At 41.8% G+C, this 18600-nt stretch overlaps 2 protein-coding genes across 42 annotated transcripts in view; one reads left to right on the forward strand and one right to left on the reverse strand.

Moving 5' to 3' along the window:
* The window catches only part of FIP1L1 (factor interacting with PAPOLA and CPSF1), a 71750-nt gene extending 65906 nt beyond the window's left edge, over nucleotides 1-5844 (forward strand). For all 41 annotated transcript variants that reach the window (XM_055138022.1, XM_055138030.1, XM_055138010.1 and 38 more), the window contains 2 exons: nucleotides 4621-4758; nucleotides 5462-5844. In XM_055138022.1, the coding sequence (XP_054993997.1) occupies nucleotides 4621-4758; nucleotides 5462-5772 (449 nt within the window). In that variant the 3' untranslated portion in view covers nucleotides 5773-5844. The remainder of the gene's footprint in view (nucleotides 1-4620; nucleotides 4759-5461) is intronic.
* Nucleotides 5845-6516: 672 nt separating this feature from the next.
* The window catches only part of LNX1 (ligand of numb-protein X 1), a 107285-nt gene continuing 95201 nt past the window's right edge, over nucleotides 6517-18600 (reverse strand). The window contains exons 7-10 of the mRNA XM_055138055.1: nucleotides 17068-17245; nucleotides 14846-15074; nucleotides 7507-7665; nucleotides 6517-7092 (exon numbers count right to left, since the gene is read on the reverse strand). Of these exons, the coding sequence (XP_054994030.1) occupies nucleotides 6957-7092; nucleotides 7507-7665; nucleotides 14846-15074; nucleotides 17068-17245 (702 nt within the window). The 3' untranslated portion in view covers nucleotides 6517-6956. The remainder of the gene's footprint in view (nucleotides 7093-7506; nucleotides 7666-14845; nucleotides 15075-17067; nucleotides 17246-18600) is intronic.

Consider the following 18600-nt stretch of genomic DNA (forward strand, 5'->3'; position numbering starts at 1 on the left):
TCTCTAGCTGAACTGCCTTTTCGCCCAGCATGTGAGGCTGGCTTCCAAGCCATGGAGCAATCCTCCTGTTCCTTGTCTATATCATCTTTTGGTGTTCGCTTCCCATTTTGTAACTTTATATTCCACAAATGAGTGCAGTCTTCCTATATCTGTTCCTTTCTTTCTGACTCATTTCACTTAGCATGATACTCTCCATGTTAATCCGCTTATATGCAAATTTCATGACTTCACCTTTTCTGATAGCTGCATAGTATTCCATTATGTAGATAGAGCAAAGTTTCTTTAGCCAGTCATCTGTTCTCGGGCATTCGGGTTTTTTTTTTCTTTTTTTTCCCCCCCAGATTCTGGCTCTTGTAAACAGTGCTGCAATCAACATACAAGTGCAGACGTCATTTCTGCTATACTTTTTTGCATCTCCGGTGTATATTCCCAGAAATGGTATTGCTGGGTCAAATGGGAGCTCAATTTCAAATTTTTTGAGAAATGTCCATATTGTTTTCCAAAAGGGCTGAACCAGTTGGCAGTCCTACCGTAGAGATCAGAAATAGAGCCTCTCACATTAGCCCTTGCCACATTCTACAGTGTGACCAAATCTAGAACATCCTGGGACTTGTGCTCCAAAACTGTTTCTTCATGCTTGTTTCCTTACCAGAACTTGTTTAAGACAAGTAGACCTGAAACACGACCCCCCCCCCAAAAAAAAAACCACAACCCTACAGCATAGTTCAGGTACCAGCGAGATAGTACAGCAGATAAGGCCCTTGTCTTAGATGCAGCCAACCTGGGTTCCATCCCTTTCATCCTGTATGGTTCTCTGAGCACAGTCAGGAGTAATTCCTGACTGCAAAGCCAGGAATAAGCCTTGAGCATCTCCAGGTGTGGCCCCAAAACAAAACAAGCAAAAATAAATAAAAATAGAGCCTATAGTTCCTTGAATAAAGTAGGTTTTACTGACAGTCACATTTTAAAATAGGTTTTATTTGATTCTGTGATAATTTTTTGTTGGTGGTTCATACCCTATGTTGCTCAGGGCTTACTCTTGGCTCTGCACTCAGGAATGACTCCTGGTGGTGCTCAGGAGACTGACTACATGTGGTCCTGGGCATTGAACCTAAGTTAGCCATATGCAAGGCAAGTGCCCTACCCACTGTTGTGTCTCTAGCCCCGCTGTGGTGATGGTTCTATCCTGAGCCAAAGTATCATTGTGAAATTGTTGGAAGGGGAGCCTTTGTAGAGAATTGGGAGGGTGATTAAAAGACAAGAGGTAAGCGGGAAGGGAAATACTTTACCTGCTGCTGTGTCATTAGGAAGTTCAGATTTAACAGAGAATAAAGAAGTTGGGTATATAGAAATTGATTGCTTAAAGCTTTCTGAAGTTGAAAGGAATTAATACATCTTTGTTTGTGGTATTGGCATGAACTATTCTCCTAAATAATAAATTCCAAAATTCAATTTTTGGAGTGATCCTCCCTAGTGGTGCTCCGTGGCTCTGCGCACCACTCCCAGAGATGTTGGCAAACCAGACCAGTGTGTCCATGCTAGGACGAGGACTTCGTTTTCTGGGTGCAGCCTTCCAAGAGCACCTCTAAATCTGAAAGAAATAACTTTTCTTTATATTCTCTGCAAACACTTGATAAATTATCTTAAAGCAGGTCTTTCTTAGTCTGTGGGACCACTGTGTAACACTTGTATAGTAATTCCCAATAAATGAAGCATCAGTGGATATTATTTAAACATTTGAACAAGAGGGAGGTGAATACCCCCCAAAAAAAATGGGGAAAAATAATACATAAGGTGATTTTAAAAATAGTGGTGAAACTGGATTACCTAGTCCGATTTTGAAGTGAAGAAAAATCAACTTTCATCACTATGAGAAATTGTTTGTGTGTCATTGGGATTGCACGTGCAGTGCTCGGGGACCATCCTCGTGACACAGGGCTCCCGTATGCAGAGCATGCATTCTAGGTCCTAGAGCCTGTCCCTGACCCCTGCTTGTGAATCTTCTTTCTTCTTTTTTTTTTAATGTACTAGTCTAGGTACTTTTACAATGTAGAAATAAAGAGAACTTTTTCCCTCAAACGAGCAAGTGTGTATGTGGGTGAAGCAAAATAGTTTTTTTTGAAAGAAGTTTGAGATCTGTCCAGAGAAAGAAACCAGCTATTTTCATGGGTGAGGTAAATAAATCCCTCACTCATACCTCAAGGTACAGAGTGTTTTCGGATTTCTTTTGGATCAGAGAAGGAGTTTTATCATTTCTGGATGTGGGCTTATGCCTGATTCAGGAAGCATTTGTTCTTGTTAAGATATGGTAATACAACACAAATTAAGTTTATTCTTTAATAAAAATCCTTTGGCCTAAAGGCCTTCAGGGACTTCATCTCGTCCACAGTTAGACCTCTTAGATAAGGAAATGGAAGTAGGAAAACTTAGGCAGAGATTATTACTGAAAATCTAGTCTCAAAATTTGGCAGCTAATGATTTGTCACTTTCATTTTTATTTATAATAGAATAATATTCTTGGGAATACACATTTCTTTATTCATGTATCTGTTATTCTGATTCTGTTATATACCAGTCATAGATTGTGTACTGAGGATACAGAAAGACACTCATACACTTCATAACAGGTATAGCCATGTACTACAGTCAGCATGACTAGTAGTGATTAGTATATTAAATATTAAGCTTAACAAAGTGTGTGGGCAGAAACTAAATAGGGTAAATCAGTCTTCTTTCATATGTTCTTAATAAATGGAACACATTGTAGGCACTGGTAAGATATATTGATTGAGTAAACTTATAATTTGCACACAGATTTGTGTATGCCTTGGTGAATGCTTTGTGTTTGTGGGCAGGATCTGTTAACTTTAGTCACTTATATGCCTGATTCTGTTCAGTTCAGGGGCATTGTTGCTTTCTAGGTAGTTGAATTGTTTCTGCTGTGGTTTAAATGAATGTGTTAAAGTTGTTAAGGAGCCTAATGCCACACTTGATAGAAAAGACTAACATGGATTTCTCTGCTGTAACTCATAAATTTTATTCGTATAAATGATGTATAAATAGAATTTTTTTGACTTAATTCTGATGCTTTCGTTTTAAATTCTCTTAATTTTTATTGAAATTTAAAGTGTTAATGGTTAAATCACGTTAACACTTTTGCTTTCCAAGTGGCCAAGTTGTAGGGTATCAGGAGTCAGTATTTACCTAAATCTGACACAGAGTTCAAGTCAGAGAGGCAAAAGTTAGAAGGATATTGTGCTGTTCTGATCTCAGGAGTAAATAGAAGTCAAGACCTTCCCCTACCCCCGGCTCCCCATGACTGACATTTTAGCAATATGACATGCAGTAGGTGCTGTTACAAATTACAGGGTCATTGTTTCTGAAAATTACAGACCAGTTTTAACATCTGTTTTTTAAGCAGTTTAATTGTGGGCACGAAGAAAGCTGTTCATTCTAGGGCGTTTGAAATGAGTTCTAATGATTTCCAGGCCCAGCAAAACCTTTGCAGTACAGCAGCTGATCAGGAAGCAATGGAGGGGGAAGTGGGATTTGTATTTTGCGTATGCCTTCTACAGAAAGGTTCCCATCATAGGGTTGCCTTTTGATCTCAGAGACCTCCAAGCTAACATGTCTGTGTTAGGGTGAGAGGAAAAAGAGAGGGCTGAAAAATAACAAATTATTGGGGCAGCGATTTAACTATTAATCATTTGTCACAATGCTGGAAAATAGAGCATTAAACAACTGAGTCTGCCTTATATGTGGTGTTGCCTACTCCTTCCTATAGGTCAGGCCTATTTGTGACCAACTCTTGTACCAAATACCTATGTATATATTGTTGTCAATCCTCCAGCGACTCTGGGAATCAGCATTGCATTGCCACTTTCCACATGAGAAGATGGAGGAGAGGTTAAGGCAACTTATTCAGGATCGCTGAGTTAGTGGCTGAGTGAGGATGCTATCCTGGGCGGACTGCCTGCTCCACTGCCTGGTGCCACACACTGTATATACCTTTGAAATGTAAAGAACTTAGTGATGGCGAGAGAACCATATTTCTGCTTGCATGTGGATATTGGAGAAATTACCTTCATTTTCATATTTTTACTACATTAATAGACTTGCCAAATTTTTAAAAATTCATATGCCTTTAGCCATGTAGTCATTGTGAGTTGCAATTTTAATATAGTCTTAGGCTACTAACTTTGTATTGAAGATTATACAGTAATATAAGAATTTTCGTTTCAGGAATATGAACCACATAAATGTGCTTTTCATTCTAAAAATAAGAAAATGAAGCTGCTGATTAAAATTTAAATCAGTTATATATCCAACATTTAGAAGATACCATTCTTTTAAAATTTCTATCCCATAAACTTTTAAAAGCAGAACAAAAATGGTGCTTTAATATGATTTGTAGTTATTATCTATTTTATACCCTTGCATTTAGTACTAATTTGGAAACAGAATTGTTTTCCTTTTAATTCAGCATTGAATTTGCCACATGTCCTTTATAAGATCTACAGGAGGCTTCTGGTTTGGCCTCAGATCCCATCCCCTCTTCTGCATTGTGAACTTACAGTCCAGTTGTCAAAAAATAAAATGTGTTTTTGATTCCAATTTCAGTGATGAAGAACGCTATAGATATAGAGAGTACGCGGAAAGAGGCTACGAGCGTCACAGAGCAAGTCGAGAGAAAGAAGAACGACATAGAGAAAGACGACACAGAGAGAAAGAGGAAACAAGACACAAGTCATCTCGGAGGTTTGTTCTTTAATAAAATAATGAGTCGCTGAATCACCTTGAGGCAAGGAGAAATAATTTGGCTACAGGAAATAAAAGCAAACACTCTGCAGTGATCAGTACAACATATGCTTTCCTATTTGGAAAATTCAGAATTACCTGTTGAAATATTTGATTCCTTATAGGCTTCAACAGGAAATCTTCAGTCTAACAAGACTACATTCAATACCTATAAGTAGCATGGGATGCAAAATTATTTGACATCTTGTTATGGGGAAGGGAATGTCAGTATCTAATGGGAAGAAAAGCAATGTTCAGTTTGGTTAGAGAAAATTACTGGATCAGAAAAATTAGTTGGAGAAAATTCAGTAGTCTCAAAAAATCAGTATTAAATTTTAATGCCTCTTGTTTTCCTAAAATCAGCCTAGAAAGTATTTTCCATTTTCATTCAGTGTTTCAATTTTTAATTGGTAATAGTCTTTCAGAATAAAGTATATGGGACTTGTGAATCTAGAACAGGATCAATGAAGGTGAACTGAACCTGAAATGTTAATATAATGTCTGCATAAAAGTTAGGTAAGTGGATTGCTCCACAGACTATGTTCAAGAAAACAAAGGAATGATTTAAAATGCAGTGTTACGTGAGAATGTACAGAACGAGTTGCTTTGTTAAATTTGTAGCCTTAACCATTTCTTGAGATGCTCACGTTTCCCTCTCCCTCAGTAATAGTCGACGGCGTCATGAAAGTGAAGAAGGAGACAGTCACAGGAGACACAAGCACAAAAAATCGAAAAGAAGCAAAGAAGGAAAAGAAGCTGGCAGTGAGCCTGCCCCCGAGCAGGAGAGCACCGAAGCTGCGCCGGCCGAGTAGCCTGGGCATGGGTGGCCTTTTTGTGTATATCAGTGCCAGAAATGGATGCTATCGATCTTGTTATTTTTTCTGGATAATGTTTAAGAAATTGACCTTTAATCTTTTTCTGTTAGTATGCAAAGTTAGCCTCCCCACCCCACCCCCCCAAAAAATAAAAGAGTGAATTTTTCATGTTAAGTTAAAAAATTTTGTCTTGTAATATTTAAAAAATAAAGCTAGCAATGACTTTATACTCAATAGTGATGTGAATGAGTCCCTTGGCAGGGAGTCTCCGTGATAGAGCTCTGTAAACACACACACAGGGTCTAAAGCAGCTTTAGGCCAGGGTTCTAGCTGGGCTAATTAGTGTTTCCGTGAGCTAATCAAATTCTGCTCTCTTAAGGAGGTTGTACTGTCAAAGGGACCTTTTATTCTTGATTCAAGGTGGTCTTTTCTACTTCCTGCTTTGGACTGTTACTTATACACAGTTTTGATAACACAGCTTTTTGGTAGGCCTTCAGTGATATAAATCTGGGTTCGTGGTAAAACAAAATGGGGAAGCTTTCGTATGAAACTTAATAGACGTATGCTCAGGTGACATCTGCGCGTCAGCTTGCCCCTACTGTCATTTCTAGCAGGCACAAGAATACTCATCATAGTAACAAAGTTGAGTTGCTTTCTGACTGTCAGTGAGCCAGGATCAAGTTAGCTAGTTTGGCCTTGATGCAGGGTTTCCAAGGCTCATTGGTCCAAAAGTGAGCAGAACTTAATGATAATTTTAGACAATTTGTATTGATAAGATATGTTTGTAATTCATTGAGGGCTAACCCTTAGATATTTTTCAGTGACTGATAACCTGAATGAGTGATGAGGTGCTGTCAAGTAGTGATAGTAGAAAAGAAATTAGTATCACATGCTAAAAGACAACTAGTTTTTGAAAAATATTTATTTCTCATTTGATGAAATGAACATTTTAGCAATGCATTTTTAAAATCTTCTGGCTTTAAATTAATTTTGAAATGTTTAAATACAGACCTCGGCAAATTTTTTATTGTATGAGTTGAATTCGTTGGGGGCATAAAAACCATTTTAGCTGTTTAAGAACTTTTTTATTGGATAGAAAAATATAAACATAAAGTTGTAGAGTAATAAGAAATTCTCCACATTGAATAAAAACTATTAATAATGTTTATGTTTTAAGAACTTGATTCTGTGAGGTGTAATTGGCTCTCATTAGACCATAGTGTTCCTGACATTAAAGTTTACATTTTTACAATGTATTCTTTAAATACAGAAATTGACAGGATTCAGCTTTTCAAAGTCTGTTTGAGATTTTCTTTTTTCCCTCTGACCCATCCTTGAGTCTTTTTATAAAAGAGTGCCGGGCCAAGAAACAATAGTGAGGGTAATTTTTCCTCTAAGTTCTTTCAGCATCCTTGCTAAGCAAGCATGTACCATTCCTGATGTACTTCTTCCATTGACAGCAAGAAGGATATCACCACATCTAAAAGCAAAATAAAAACCACAAAATACATGATTAACATTTTAATTCATAGTTGAAGTTAGTGCAAGTTTACCAGTGAAGTTAGTGCAGGTTTATATGATTTTCTTAGTTCTCACTACACTTACAAATTTAATTTCATTCCTTCTAACTAAGCGTTTTCTATTCCTCTCACCAATTTAACTGCAAATTCTGTATCCTTGCTTCTCCTTTTAGAAGGGATGCTAAAGGTTTAAGAAGTTGCTTGCTCTTTGAGACCAAGAGTAATCACTGTGGATTTCTTAAAAATTGAATGCTGCATAAATATTTTTAATTTCTTAGCAATGAAACAGACCTAATAAGTAATACATAGCTTATTCCAAATAGGGCCAAACATAAAATAATACTTGATTATATTACTCAAGTAGTTGTTATTACCTAATTCTTCCATCGTTGTATGCTGGTGTTCCTTCAACAATGGATTTGATAAAAAATGGTTGGTTCCCATTGTATTCTTCATAACCTCCTACAATGCAGAAGCCCAGACTTCCAGCCGTATTTCTTCGTAATATAACATCTTTACAGTTAAATAAGTATCTGAAATAGTATGCACATTTAAGTTTGACTTAGTGAATAATTTGTGATTTATCTCCCATCCCCTCTATTAGCTTTATTTCTAAATGCTAAATAAATAACACTAGATGGGTCTCAAAATTGTGCCCTTCCCAGGGGCCTTTGTTTTGTGAGTTGGCTTTTTCTAATTTAACTCAGGTGTGTCATAGCTTAGACTAAAATAACTGAGAAAGAATATTTTGGGTCAAGGGCTGGAACGATAGTACAGTAGGTAGGGTATTTTTCTTGCACACAGCCTACCCAAATTCAATCCCGGGCATCCCATATGGTCCCCCAAGCCCATCATGAGTGATCCCTGAGCACTGCCGAGTGTGACCCTCCCCCCAAGTGGGGGGAGGGGAAATCCCAAAACTTTGGGCCCTAAAGATATTAAATATTAATCTCAGTTTATGTCCAAAAGTTGCATATGCCTAAGTTCTTAAGGCTGAACCAAATCTAAATGTACTTAGGTATGTCATTTTTTAGTTTGTGGATATAAACTTTTTAAAAGTAAGTTAATCTTTTTAACAGGCTTCTAAATCTAACCCTATGAATGGATTTCCTACAATCTATTATATTTTCACTTTTGAGAAATAGCCGTTTATAATATGCAGTTCCTTTTAGTAGGTGATAACAGAAGTATTTAGCACATAAAGTAAATGGAAATTGAAACTCTTTAATTTAAAGAGTATAATAATGATTTCATTTGAAGAAAGAAACACTCAGATAATGAAATAATAGTTTATAAACAGATGGGAAAAAGGGTACATCATCTGTAAATGAGGATTCCTTCAAGCTAACAAAAGTAAATATATACTGTTCTGTATCAGTTGGATCATTGTCACACAGGTATAGATTTAAGTGCAAATGGTGTTAAAATAACAAGAGGCTGTTTGTGGGAAGCTGGATTTCACTTAAATCCCCTAGTCAGAAAGGGGGGTTTGAAAAATGGTGGGTTTTTTGTGTTGGTGGGACCAACATAAGGCTGCTTTACTCACTGTACCTTAAAATAATTGCCTTTAAAAAGAATACCAATAATGCTTTGTGAAATGGTTTGTTATGTGATTGTTGGTCACATTTGACAACAACCTTGCTAATCAGTGTAACATGACTTACTATGTTGCTGACCCCTGCTTGAAATGAAACAAGCCTTGGATATGTTTGGCAAGTAAGTTTAAAAATGTAAACTGAACTCAATTTTGTTTTGTAGCCAATGCCATATATATAATACAGAGATCAATTTCTTACATTAAAGTGGTAGTTGTAAAATTTATTAAATGAAACATAACCACATTTTACTTGTAAAATATCCATTTGCTGTCTTTTCAATAGTAAGTTCATCCTGTAAGAGGCCTGGGGTGCCAGTTCACTGGCTGCTTATGTAGAAAGGAGATAGTTCATTGTTTCCCAGTGACTAGATTCTGTATATAAGTCATGATCAAGCATATCTCTCTAGTTGTGACATAGTCCCAGTTGTGATTCCTTAAGATTCAGTTAGATTAGAGATATAATACAGGAGTTAAAGCACTTGCTTGCGTGTGTCCAAGCCCATTGTGGTCCCACCACTACATGTGGTCCTCTGATCCCTGCAAGGAGTGATCCCTGAGCACAGCCAGGTGTGTGCCTTTCCCTACTCACCACTCCCAGAGCCCCACCAAAAATGACAAATGAGCTCAGAATAATGCTTGAAAGAGTATTTGACTTGAAAGAGTATTTTTTTCCCATTAAGTATTACCTTGGATCTAATGTTGAATTCTACTGGATTATTCTACATGAATAAGCTATAATAGGATCCTCTAAAATAGTCTGTGTTTCAAAGTAAAACTTGCAACATGAAGTCACAAGGGTTGGTCCTGGAGAGAACCTGCTCGATCACCTTTAAGCAGAGGCACTCAGTGTAGAGTAAGAGCACTTCTCTGTCATGAGCCTTCTCTGCTGCCCTGTGGTGGTGAGACCAGTGTTAGACTTTCAAAAGTCAGAAAATGTCACACCTGGGTTAGTTGGGACTGCTGAGCATCAGAGGAGAGGCTATTGAGGGACATTTCCTCCTCAAGTCCTTCATTCCCTGCTAGGGGATGACTTAAAAACATGGAGGGCTGTCCTTTGAGCTACTCAACTCTAAATGGGATTTCTCTTCTGAATGCATTCTCTATCGATTCAAGCCTAAGGGAAGAAAATGAGAACAAAGAGGAGCAAGGGGGTGGTTTTTCCCAAGGAGAAACTTCTGTCTAAACTCCATTTTGAAAGCCTTTGTCGATGTAGTCACTCTGGATCAGGGCGTGACTTATGAAGGGACTTCTTTTTCAGCTTCAGTGTTCCTTCTCAGGCTCTTTTGAGGGCTCCCTTTTCCAAGCTCTGTCAGCAAGGCTGGCCGGTGCAGTGCAGCCAGCCCATCAAGAGTGAAGTGCGAGTGCCCAGTGGCCAGCCCAGACCAAACGTAGCCCATGTCTAAAATGAGGCAGCCTGGTTGGCATTTCAGTTCCACCTGTTCACATACCTTGTGGCCTTGGACAAGAGCCACTTTTAGGCAGGTTTTGTTTGGGGGCACAGCTCCTGGCTCTGCTCAGGGATCACTCCTAGGGGCTATCAGACCATATGGAATTCAAGCCTGTTTCAGGTACATGTAAGGCAAGCACCTTAACCCCTGTACTTAACCCTCATACTTGCTTTCTAAGATCCCTTAAATTTTCTGTCTCCCCAAAGTGGGAGAGAGATTAGTATCCGATCAGTGTTCCCAAAATGGGCATTACCACCCCTTGAGGGGAACTAGGACATTTCTAGGGCACAGTAGAGGTCCCTAGGGTGACTGAGGGTGCATTCTGCTTAAGAAGGTAGATTTCCTGGGGTGGGTGGGGTGGGGAAGTGGGTGTGTGTTTGGGGTTTTTTTGTTTGCTTTTCTCTGGTGATATGCCAGATAATTCTGATCTCTATCATAGTTTATGGTATTTTTTATTATTTTATTTTTGCTTTTTGGGTCAAACCCGACGATGCACAGGGGTTTCTCCTGGCGGTGCTTGGGGGACCATATGGGATGCTGGGAATTGAACCTGGGTTGGCTGCGTTCAAGGCAAATGCCCTACCCGCTGTGCTATTGCTCCAGCCCCTATGGTAGTTTTAAATGAGTGGGAAGTACAAACAACATGTGAAACCTGAATAAATACCCATCATTTGAAAACAAAAAGTCGGTCTGCCATATGGAAAGGTTGTAAAGTATCAGCCACTGATGAGATTGTTATTACCACAGGCAGCAATGGACCTAATAGTGTTCCCTGCTAGACCTAGACATTTCTGACTTAAAAAAAAAAATCCGACACGTGCTCTCCAACATGGACAGTCTTCATCCAGATAATTTTGAAGAGTTTGGGGAGAGTGGAAGTTTCAATTATTGGGAGGAGAAATGTATTCATGTTCACTGCTACAGTGGTTCGGCGTGTTTTGAAAGTAGGATGTGGAGTATGGCCCTGATTGCAGAACAAAGCAGCAGGTCTTCAGAGATGGGGGACAGGCCCCTGCGTTCCCCCAGGAAGGTGGGAGAGTGTTAGCACTGGAGCACACATCCCCAGACACCTGTAGGCCCCAGATAGGAGGACACTGAGTGAGGATAAAGGACCTTTGAAAAAATGTCAGGTGAACCTACTTCTTTCAAATAGCAGCGTGCAAACACGTGTCTCCCTTGGTTTTAAGAATGACAAGAGCGGCCAGAGGCACGGGGGTAAAGCACTTCATTGCCTTGTGTCCTTCCATCCCTGGTTCAATCCCCAGCACTCCAAATAGATCCCTCGAGCAAATAGATGTCGGGAGTGGTCCCTGAGCACAGAACTGGGACTGGCTCCAAGACACCAGTGGCTGTGACCCCAAAACTGAATACAAGTGACTGGAAAAACAACTGGGAAACTTGGGAGCAAAAAATAATAATAAAACCACACACTCCATCTTCAACGTAACAATTCTCTCAGAGGGCAAGTTGCCAGTGACTGTGGAAATAAAGGGGAGATAGCAGAGGGTGCCCCAGCCGGAGGGTGAAAGGAGCGAACAAAGCCCTCAGCTCCCAGCATTGGCCAGCACCCCGAGACAAAAAATACCCACACTCCACAGGGGAGCACCCGGAAGAGGTGACCGCAGTGAGCAAAGCAGTGAAAGCATGTGAGGCAGTGAGATCCCACACAGATAACTCACATGTACAGGTAGAATCTCCTGGGTTTAGGTGGAAAGAGACTGCCAAAGACCAGTCCCCATCTGGGAGGGGTAAAACATGTCCTGTGTGCCTCTGTGTGTGTGTGTGTGTGTGTGTGTGTGTGTGTGCATACACACATGCACTCATGATGGTGTATGGCCCTGTTTCCTTCTCCACAGGAGAGAACCACTTCCTGAAATGCTGAACTAGCAAGAAAGACTAACAAGCAATCAGGGACACACTTCAAAGAAGAGGGAAAGGAACCGACTGGCAAGAGAAATGTCACCATGGAAATGAACTGCTACTAGAAATGAAATTTACAAACAGTTGCACCACCATGTACTTAATGAAAAATCTGCTGTTTAACCAAGGGGAGGGCTGGAGCTATAGCACAGTGGTAGGGCATTCACCTTGCACATGGCCAATCCAGGTTCGATTCCTCCATCCCTCTCGGAGAGCCCGGCAAGCTACCGAGAGTATTGTGCCCGCACGGCAGCGCCTGGCAAGCTACCCGTGGTGTATACGATATGCCAAAAACAGTAACAACAAGTCTCACAATCAGACGTTACTGGTGCCTGCTCAAGCAAATCGATGAGCAACAGAGTGACAGTGACAGATAACCAAGGGGACTGAGCAGAAGTAGAAAATTTCAAGGACAGTTGATAAAACTGGAAAACAAGTTGACAGGAAGTAGGAAGAGAACAAAAAGTTTTCAAAGGAAAAGACCAAAAAAGAAAGCAAGGGTATGAAAGATGATTAAAATCAGCAAAGAAAATAGGATGGAAATAAAGGTGAAAAGATGGAAAAGAAAATGAAAGCTCAGTGGTATCCAATGCAAAGCTAGAGTCAGTAATGCTGCGGTAACAGCCACCGCTAATACTAGGTGAAAAGGCCAAATACACAGAGGCAAGAAATGTGATGTGCCTGATCTCCATTCCACTATTCAGTGCAAGTTAATGGATTATGATGCTTTAAAAAATCTTAAAGGAAAGAAGTCTCCTTTTGACTTCTCCTTTTAGTTTTCCTTTGTCACATGCTATGTAGTGCGTGGCAGACCAGGTGGTACCAAGCGGGGGAACCTGGGCCTCCCTCATGCCAAGCAAGTCGTCAGTCCGGTGCGAATTACAATCTGATCATTTCTCTTTGGACAGCCTGTCTTGGAGGGGTGGACGACCTGAATTTGTGGAACCAATTCCTCTTGGTTGCAACACTGCAATGATGAGCACTTGATTTGGCAAGTAAGAGTTGCCAGTGACCAGAAAATGTGTCCTCTGTGCAGCCATCACTTTGCTTTCTTTCCACTTTTGTTTTAGGTGAGCAGTGCCAGATTGAACCCCAAGCTTCACACATGTGAAGGTCTACCCAAGCTTCATCTCCAGTCTCTCCTTTTGTTTTTATTTTTACTATTGTTTGGGGGCCACACTCACCGTGCTCAGGGTTTACTCCTGGCTCTGTGAGTTCAAGGGTCGCTCCTGGCAGGCTTGGCACCACTATGTGGTGCCAGGAATTGAACCCTGGTCCTCGATGCACAAGGCAAGTGCCCTATCCACTATTCTATCACTTCGCCTCCCCTCTTCTTTTAAATAGTGAAATCTAGACTCTGCCAAGAGCAGACAAGGGCGGGCTGCATCCAAGGGCAAGTGACAAAGGAAAGAAGTGGAGAAAGCCATCTTCCCAGCTGTGTTGGAGGGAGAAGCGTCTCCCACAGGTCCTGTCCTCCAGGAATGAGCAGTCCGTAACTGGATCATAGCACGGAAACACTTTCAAGCACCAAGAAATTGTGAGAGAGAGAAAGAGAGGGAGAGGGAGACGAAAGAGGGAGAGGGATCCATTGTATTCTATTTTCGCTTCAAAAAGTTTCTTTTAATAAAATTTTAGCTAAAAGTGCTCCCTCCCCTACCCAGGCTGCTTTGATCCTCAGTTTGCAGCTATTTGGTTTTTTTTTTTTTTTTAAGTGCACTGATTTGAAGAAACGACTCAAGTCATCGAAGGCTTAGCCAAGGAATCTAGGTCATTCTGTATTTGAGTCAGGGATTATTTTAGACCTCATTTAAAATTTAAGAGAAAAGGGAAAAACGGACTCATCTCCACCCTCCAGAAAAATGCACAAAAACCACACATCCTGCTTCCTTCACTTAATCCTGTGTCAGCCTGTCATCCTCTGCATAACCACTAATCACAGCAAGACGATCCTGTGCACACCCAAGTGTCTGCTCCTGTGCAGGCCATCAGCCCCCAGTAGATGTGTCCTCCTGGTATTTCGTGTCTGTAGAAGGCCGTTTGCTAAGGCTCCCCTTAGCCTCCCACCATACCCTTTCCTCAAGTGTCTCTGTGAATAACTGGTGGGTTTCCTGATGAGACGAGATGCTACTTGTGGAATGGGAATGGCACTCGGCTGCCTGCTCCTGACATTGTCCACAGGAACGTCAATACGCCCGGGGTAGAGAACCTGAGAAATGTCTCTGCCGTCTGTGCTTGAACATCCAGGAGAAGGTGAAACGCTCTGTCTCCTTGCTTTATGAACAAAGAGGTAAACCCCCAGAGGGAGACACCACTGGCGGTGCTTCCCCAGGGCCACCCGACAGCTGCCACAGCCACCGAGGGAAAAGGCAACCCTCCCGTGCCACCGGGCAAGGGATGCCAACACAGGCCGTGCACACTCCAGCCCCTTTCGCCCAGCACATCAGCTGAATTCCTTGCTGCATGAACAACAGGCACAACCGTTCAGGGCAGTTCTGGGAAGCTTCGGAGAAGCTTGAATCCTAACAGGGCTTCTACGTGGATACCCAACCCCTCCCCCACCTTAGCACTCATGCATGTATTTTCACTTCTAAAAGAGAAGACAGAATTACTTCCAATAGTTCCACAAACCAGCCTGGGTCTCATTAACATGCTAGGGGTGTGAGTCAGCCTGAGGGAGTGAAAGAGTGGTCTGGGGGCTGTAACTGCCCCCTCTCTACCCTCCCCAGGGGACATCACTCTGAGACTCACCGTGGTAACTCCAGCCACATGACCCAGGACGGGGACCAGTCAGCGGGCGGGGCCATGTTGTGGTTGGAGTCCAAGGCCTCGGGGTAGCTGCTGTCTTCCTGGGGCTCACAGTCTCGGACTTCCAGCGCTTTAAGCACCACTGAGGAACACGTGCTTTTCAATAAGGCAACAGCCTCACTCCGGTTGACCTCGTTTAGCTCGATTCCATTCACATTCAACAGAATATCCCCTGGTGGCGGAGAAGAAGCAGCCATCGTAAGAGCACAAACAGAACTTTCCACGGCGAGCAAGGGGCAGTGAGGGACTGGGATGCCCCAAAGCAGCGGGGGAGGCTCCCATCCTTGTCTTTGGGCAGTCACACGTGACGGTGAGCAGCGTGCATGGACTAAAGTAGCACCCAGCAGGTTGGCTTCGGGCTTCTAAAGCATCACTCTAGGTGTTCGGAGGGAGACGGGAAGGAAAATCTTCTCACTGTTTGTGTCCTGCTTTTAACACAAAGAGCACTTGGCAAAAGCTGCCAGTTACCACACCACACGGAGTTTAGCATCTAGGGGATTCATACGGGAAACCCCAGGAGTATAGACAGCAGAGGAGTCCAGCAGTTAAGAAGAGTGGGCCTGGATCTGTAGCTCTTTGCTGATTAACCACACCTGGTGGTGCTCAGGACTTACTCCGGGCTCTGTGCTCAGGGCTGACTCAGGGTGGGGCTTGAGGTACCATATGCAGCACCAGAGATTGAGCCCAGGTATGCTGCTTGCAAGTCAAGTGCCTTAAATCTATCTCTGCAGCCCCGGGAACTATGCACTTAAGAAGGTGGAATCAAGGGCCAATATTTCTCTTCAGTGCCAAGGTCATTGGTCAGGCACCTGCTGTGTCCACCCATCCCACACATCATGTCACCGACCCTAACAGAGCTCTTCTTGGTTGACCTCATCATTCTTCACACAAATGAACGGGTCAAAATGAAACAAAAACATCCCTCAACATCATTTTCTATTCTTCTATCTCCTTGTTTTCTTTATTTCTTTTTGTTTGCTTGTTTGTGTTTTGGAGCCATAGCTGACAATGCTCAGGGGTTAGTCCTGGTTCTTCACTCTGGACCGTGTGGGCTGGCTGGGGATGAACCTGGATCAGCTGTGTGTGAAGCAAGCGCTGTCCTCACTGTACTATCTCTCTGGCCCCTCCTCCTGTGTGCTACTTGGAAAATCATTAATGAGTCTGGTAGCACTTCCCATTCCCCCCTCTTCAATGTTAATAAGGTTGAACATTGACCATCCATCTGAGCAATGCCTGGGGAGCATGAGATGACAATATTGCTAAGAATACAAATTTGGCACCATCTGCCTTCATTCCAAGGAGCCAGGTAAAAAGTAAGTGTATAGTCAAACACACGGATGAAAGTAGTCAAATACTTTTCACAGGCAGTGTACTCCGTCTATATTTATATCTTATCAATAGTCACCGACTTCTGACTTCAAGTCAATCAAATAATTTTTCTCTGCAGCCCCATATCAGAACAACTCGAATCAATTTCATCCCTGGGTCAGCAAAGAATCAGTGAGAATAAAGAAAGCCAAATTAAGCGTTTTGGTTTTTTCTTTCTTTCTTTCTTTCTTTCTTTCTTTCTTTCTTTCTTTCTTTCTTTCTTTCTTTCTTTCTTTCTTTCTTTCTTTCTTTCTTTCTTTCTTTCTTTCTTTCTTTCTTTTTTTCTTTCTTTCTTTCTTTCTTTCTTTCTTTCTTTTTTTTTTTTTTTTTGCTTTTTGGGTCACACCTGGTGATGCTCAGGGCTGACTCCTGGTTCTGCACTCAGGAATCACTCCTGGGGGTGCTCGGGGCACCATATGGGATGCTGGGAATTGAACCCGGGTCGGCCACGTGCAAGGCAAACGCCCTACCTGCTGTGCTATTGCACCAGCCCCCAAATTAAGCTTTTTAATCTAAGCAAACCTACTCCTCAATGGAGCCATTTTCTATTCATTCCAAGGAGCTTGTGTAACTTCCAGCTTCACTGCAAGATGACTCACAGGAGCCGTCAGGGACTAAGAGGGGGCAAATCCCACAATCATAACTAGACTCGGACCAATCATGGCCCTGAGGAACAAATATCCCTGCCAGATCACCTCATGGGCACACTCACTAGCTCTGGAAAGGGGCCTATGCCCGTGGGCAGCGGGTTCCTTGAATGATGTGCCACCCCAGCTCCTTATGTCTGTACTTTTTACCTGTTTTTATTCTTCCATCTCTGCTGATGACTCCTCCAGGCTCAACACTGATGACGTAAATAGGCAAGTCCCACTCCCGATGGGACGCTCCTCCTGCCACTGTCATGCCGAGAGAGTCGCTGGGTTCTTTGCGGACGCTCACCATCTTCTCCACACAAGTGACTGTGGGCCGGAGGAGCTGGACGTGCAGGCAGAGAAACAGCATGGTTCAAGTTCACAGAGGCTTTGCGTTGGCGACAGACAACACCACCCACTCCTGCCGAATTCATCTGAGCTTGTGGGGGCCAGTGATGGTGTGTGTCATACCTACATGAGGCCCTGGACTTGGTCCCTGGCCCAGGAATCATGAAACACACACACACACACACACACACACACACACACACACACACACCAGAACCAGTCCTGGGGGATAGACAGAATGTATATTGCTCCCGAGATCCATTCTCAAAATTCTGGAGATGGACTCAAACACAGTTTGCTTTTCAAATGGGACCCATAGAAATAACAGAAGGAACAGGTTAGAGATGGTGGGAGAAGCATTCTGCAAAGGGAACTACATCCCCAAATTCTAGCAACATCTTTATTCCTGAGAGTGGTGAGTCAGCATTTCATAAAACTCCTGCTAATGTTCTGGACCATTAGGAATGTCTTACAAGTTATGAAAAAAATAATATTCAAATATGGTTGAAAAATTATCTTATTCCAGTTTCAATAATTGTTATTATTATTATTATTATTATTTTGGTTTTGGAACCACACTTGGCAGTGCTTATGACTTACTCTTTGTTCTGCATTCAGGAATTACTTCTGGCAGGGCTCAGGAGACCGTATTTATTGCCAGGGATTGAACATGGGTCAACAGCATGCAAGGTCAGTGCCCTACTATCTTTCCAATCCAATTACCCCAGTTTAATTTGTGCAAGTAACTCTGGAAATCCCCAGAGAAAATTAATGAACTTCAAATACTCTCAAAATTCACCACTGCCTCAGAGCTATTAAATTAGCTTAATTATTAATATTAAGCTAATTTAATAGCTCTAAGTAATCTACAGTTAAGGTAACTCTGTTGTGCAATGGATAGCATATTGGATTTCCAAATAAACTGCAGTTGTAGCCTTTAGTTTTATTATGTGAAAATATAGTGTACTGTGTAGTATATGCTGTGGACAAATTTTTGAAAATCAAACAAAAAAATATCAAGATGTGATTCAACAACATACGATTGAAAATGTCCAAAGTCATATGCACTATTACCCTGAAGCAACTATAGTAAGCTCCATGGCACTATTTAATGAACACAGACCAATCTATAGTTTTCTGGAAAATGTTTCTTCCTGTCTGTGAAGTGATGATGGACTACAGCAGTGGGCATGAGCACCCTGAAAAATGTTTGCTTTTATTTTTATTTTGGGTCCACACCCAGTGATACTCAGGGGTTACTCCTGACTCTGCACTCAGGAATCATTCCTTGCAGTGCTCAGGGGACTGTATGGGATGCCAGGGATTAAATCCAAACCCATCACTGATAAA

This window comes from Sorex araneus, chromosome 5 (assembly GCF_027595985.1).
Source record: "Sorex araneus isolate mSorAra2 chromosome 5, mSorAra2.pri, whole genome shotgun sequence".
Lineage (NCBI taxonomy): Eukaryota > Metazoa > Chordata > Mammalia > Eulipotyphla > Soricidae > Sorex > Sorex araneus.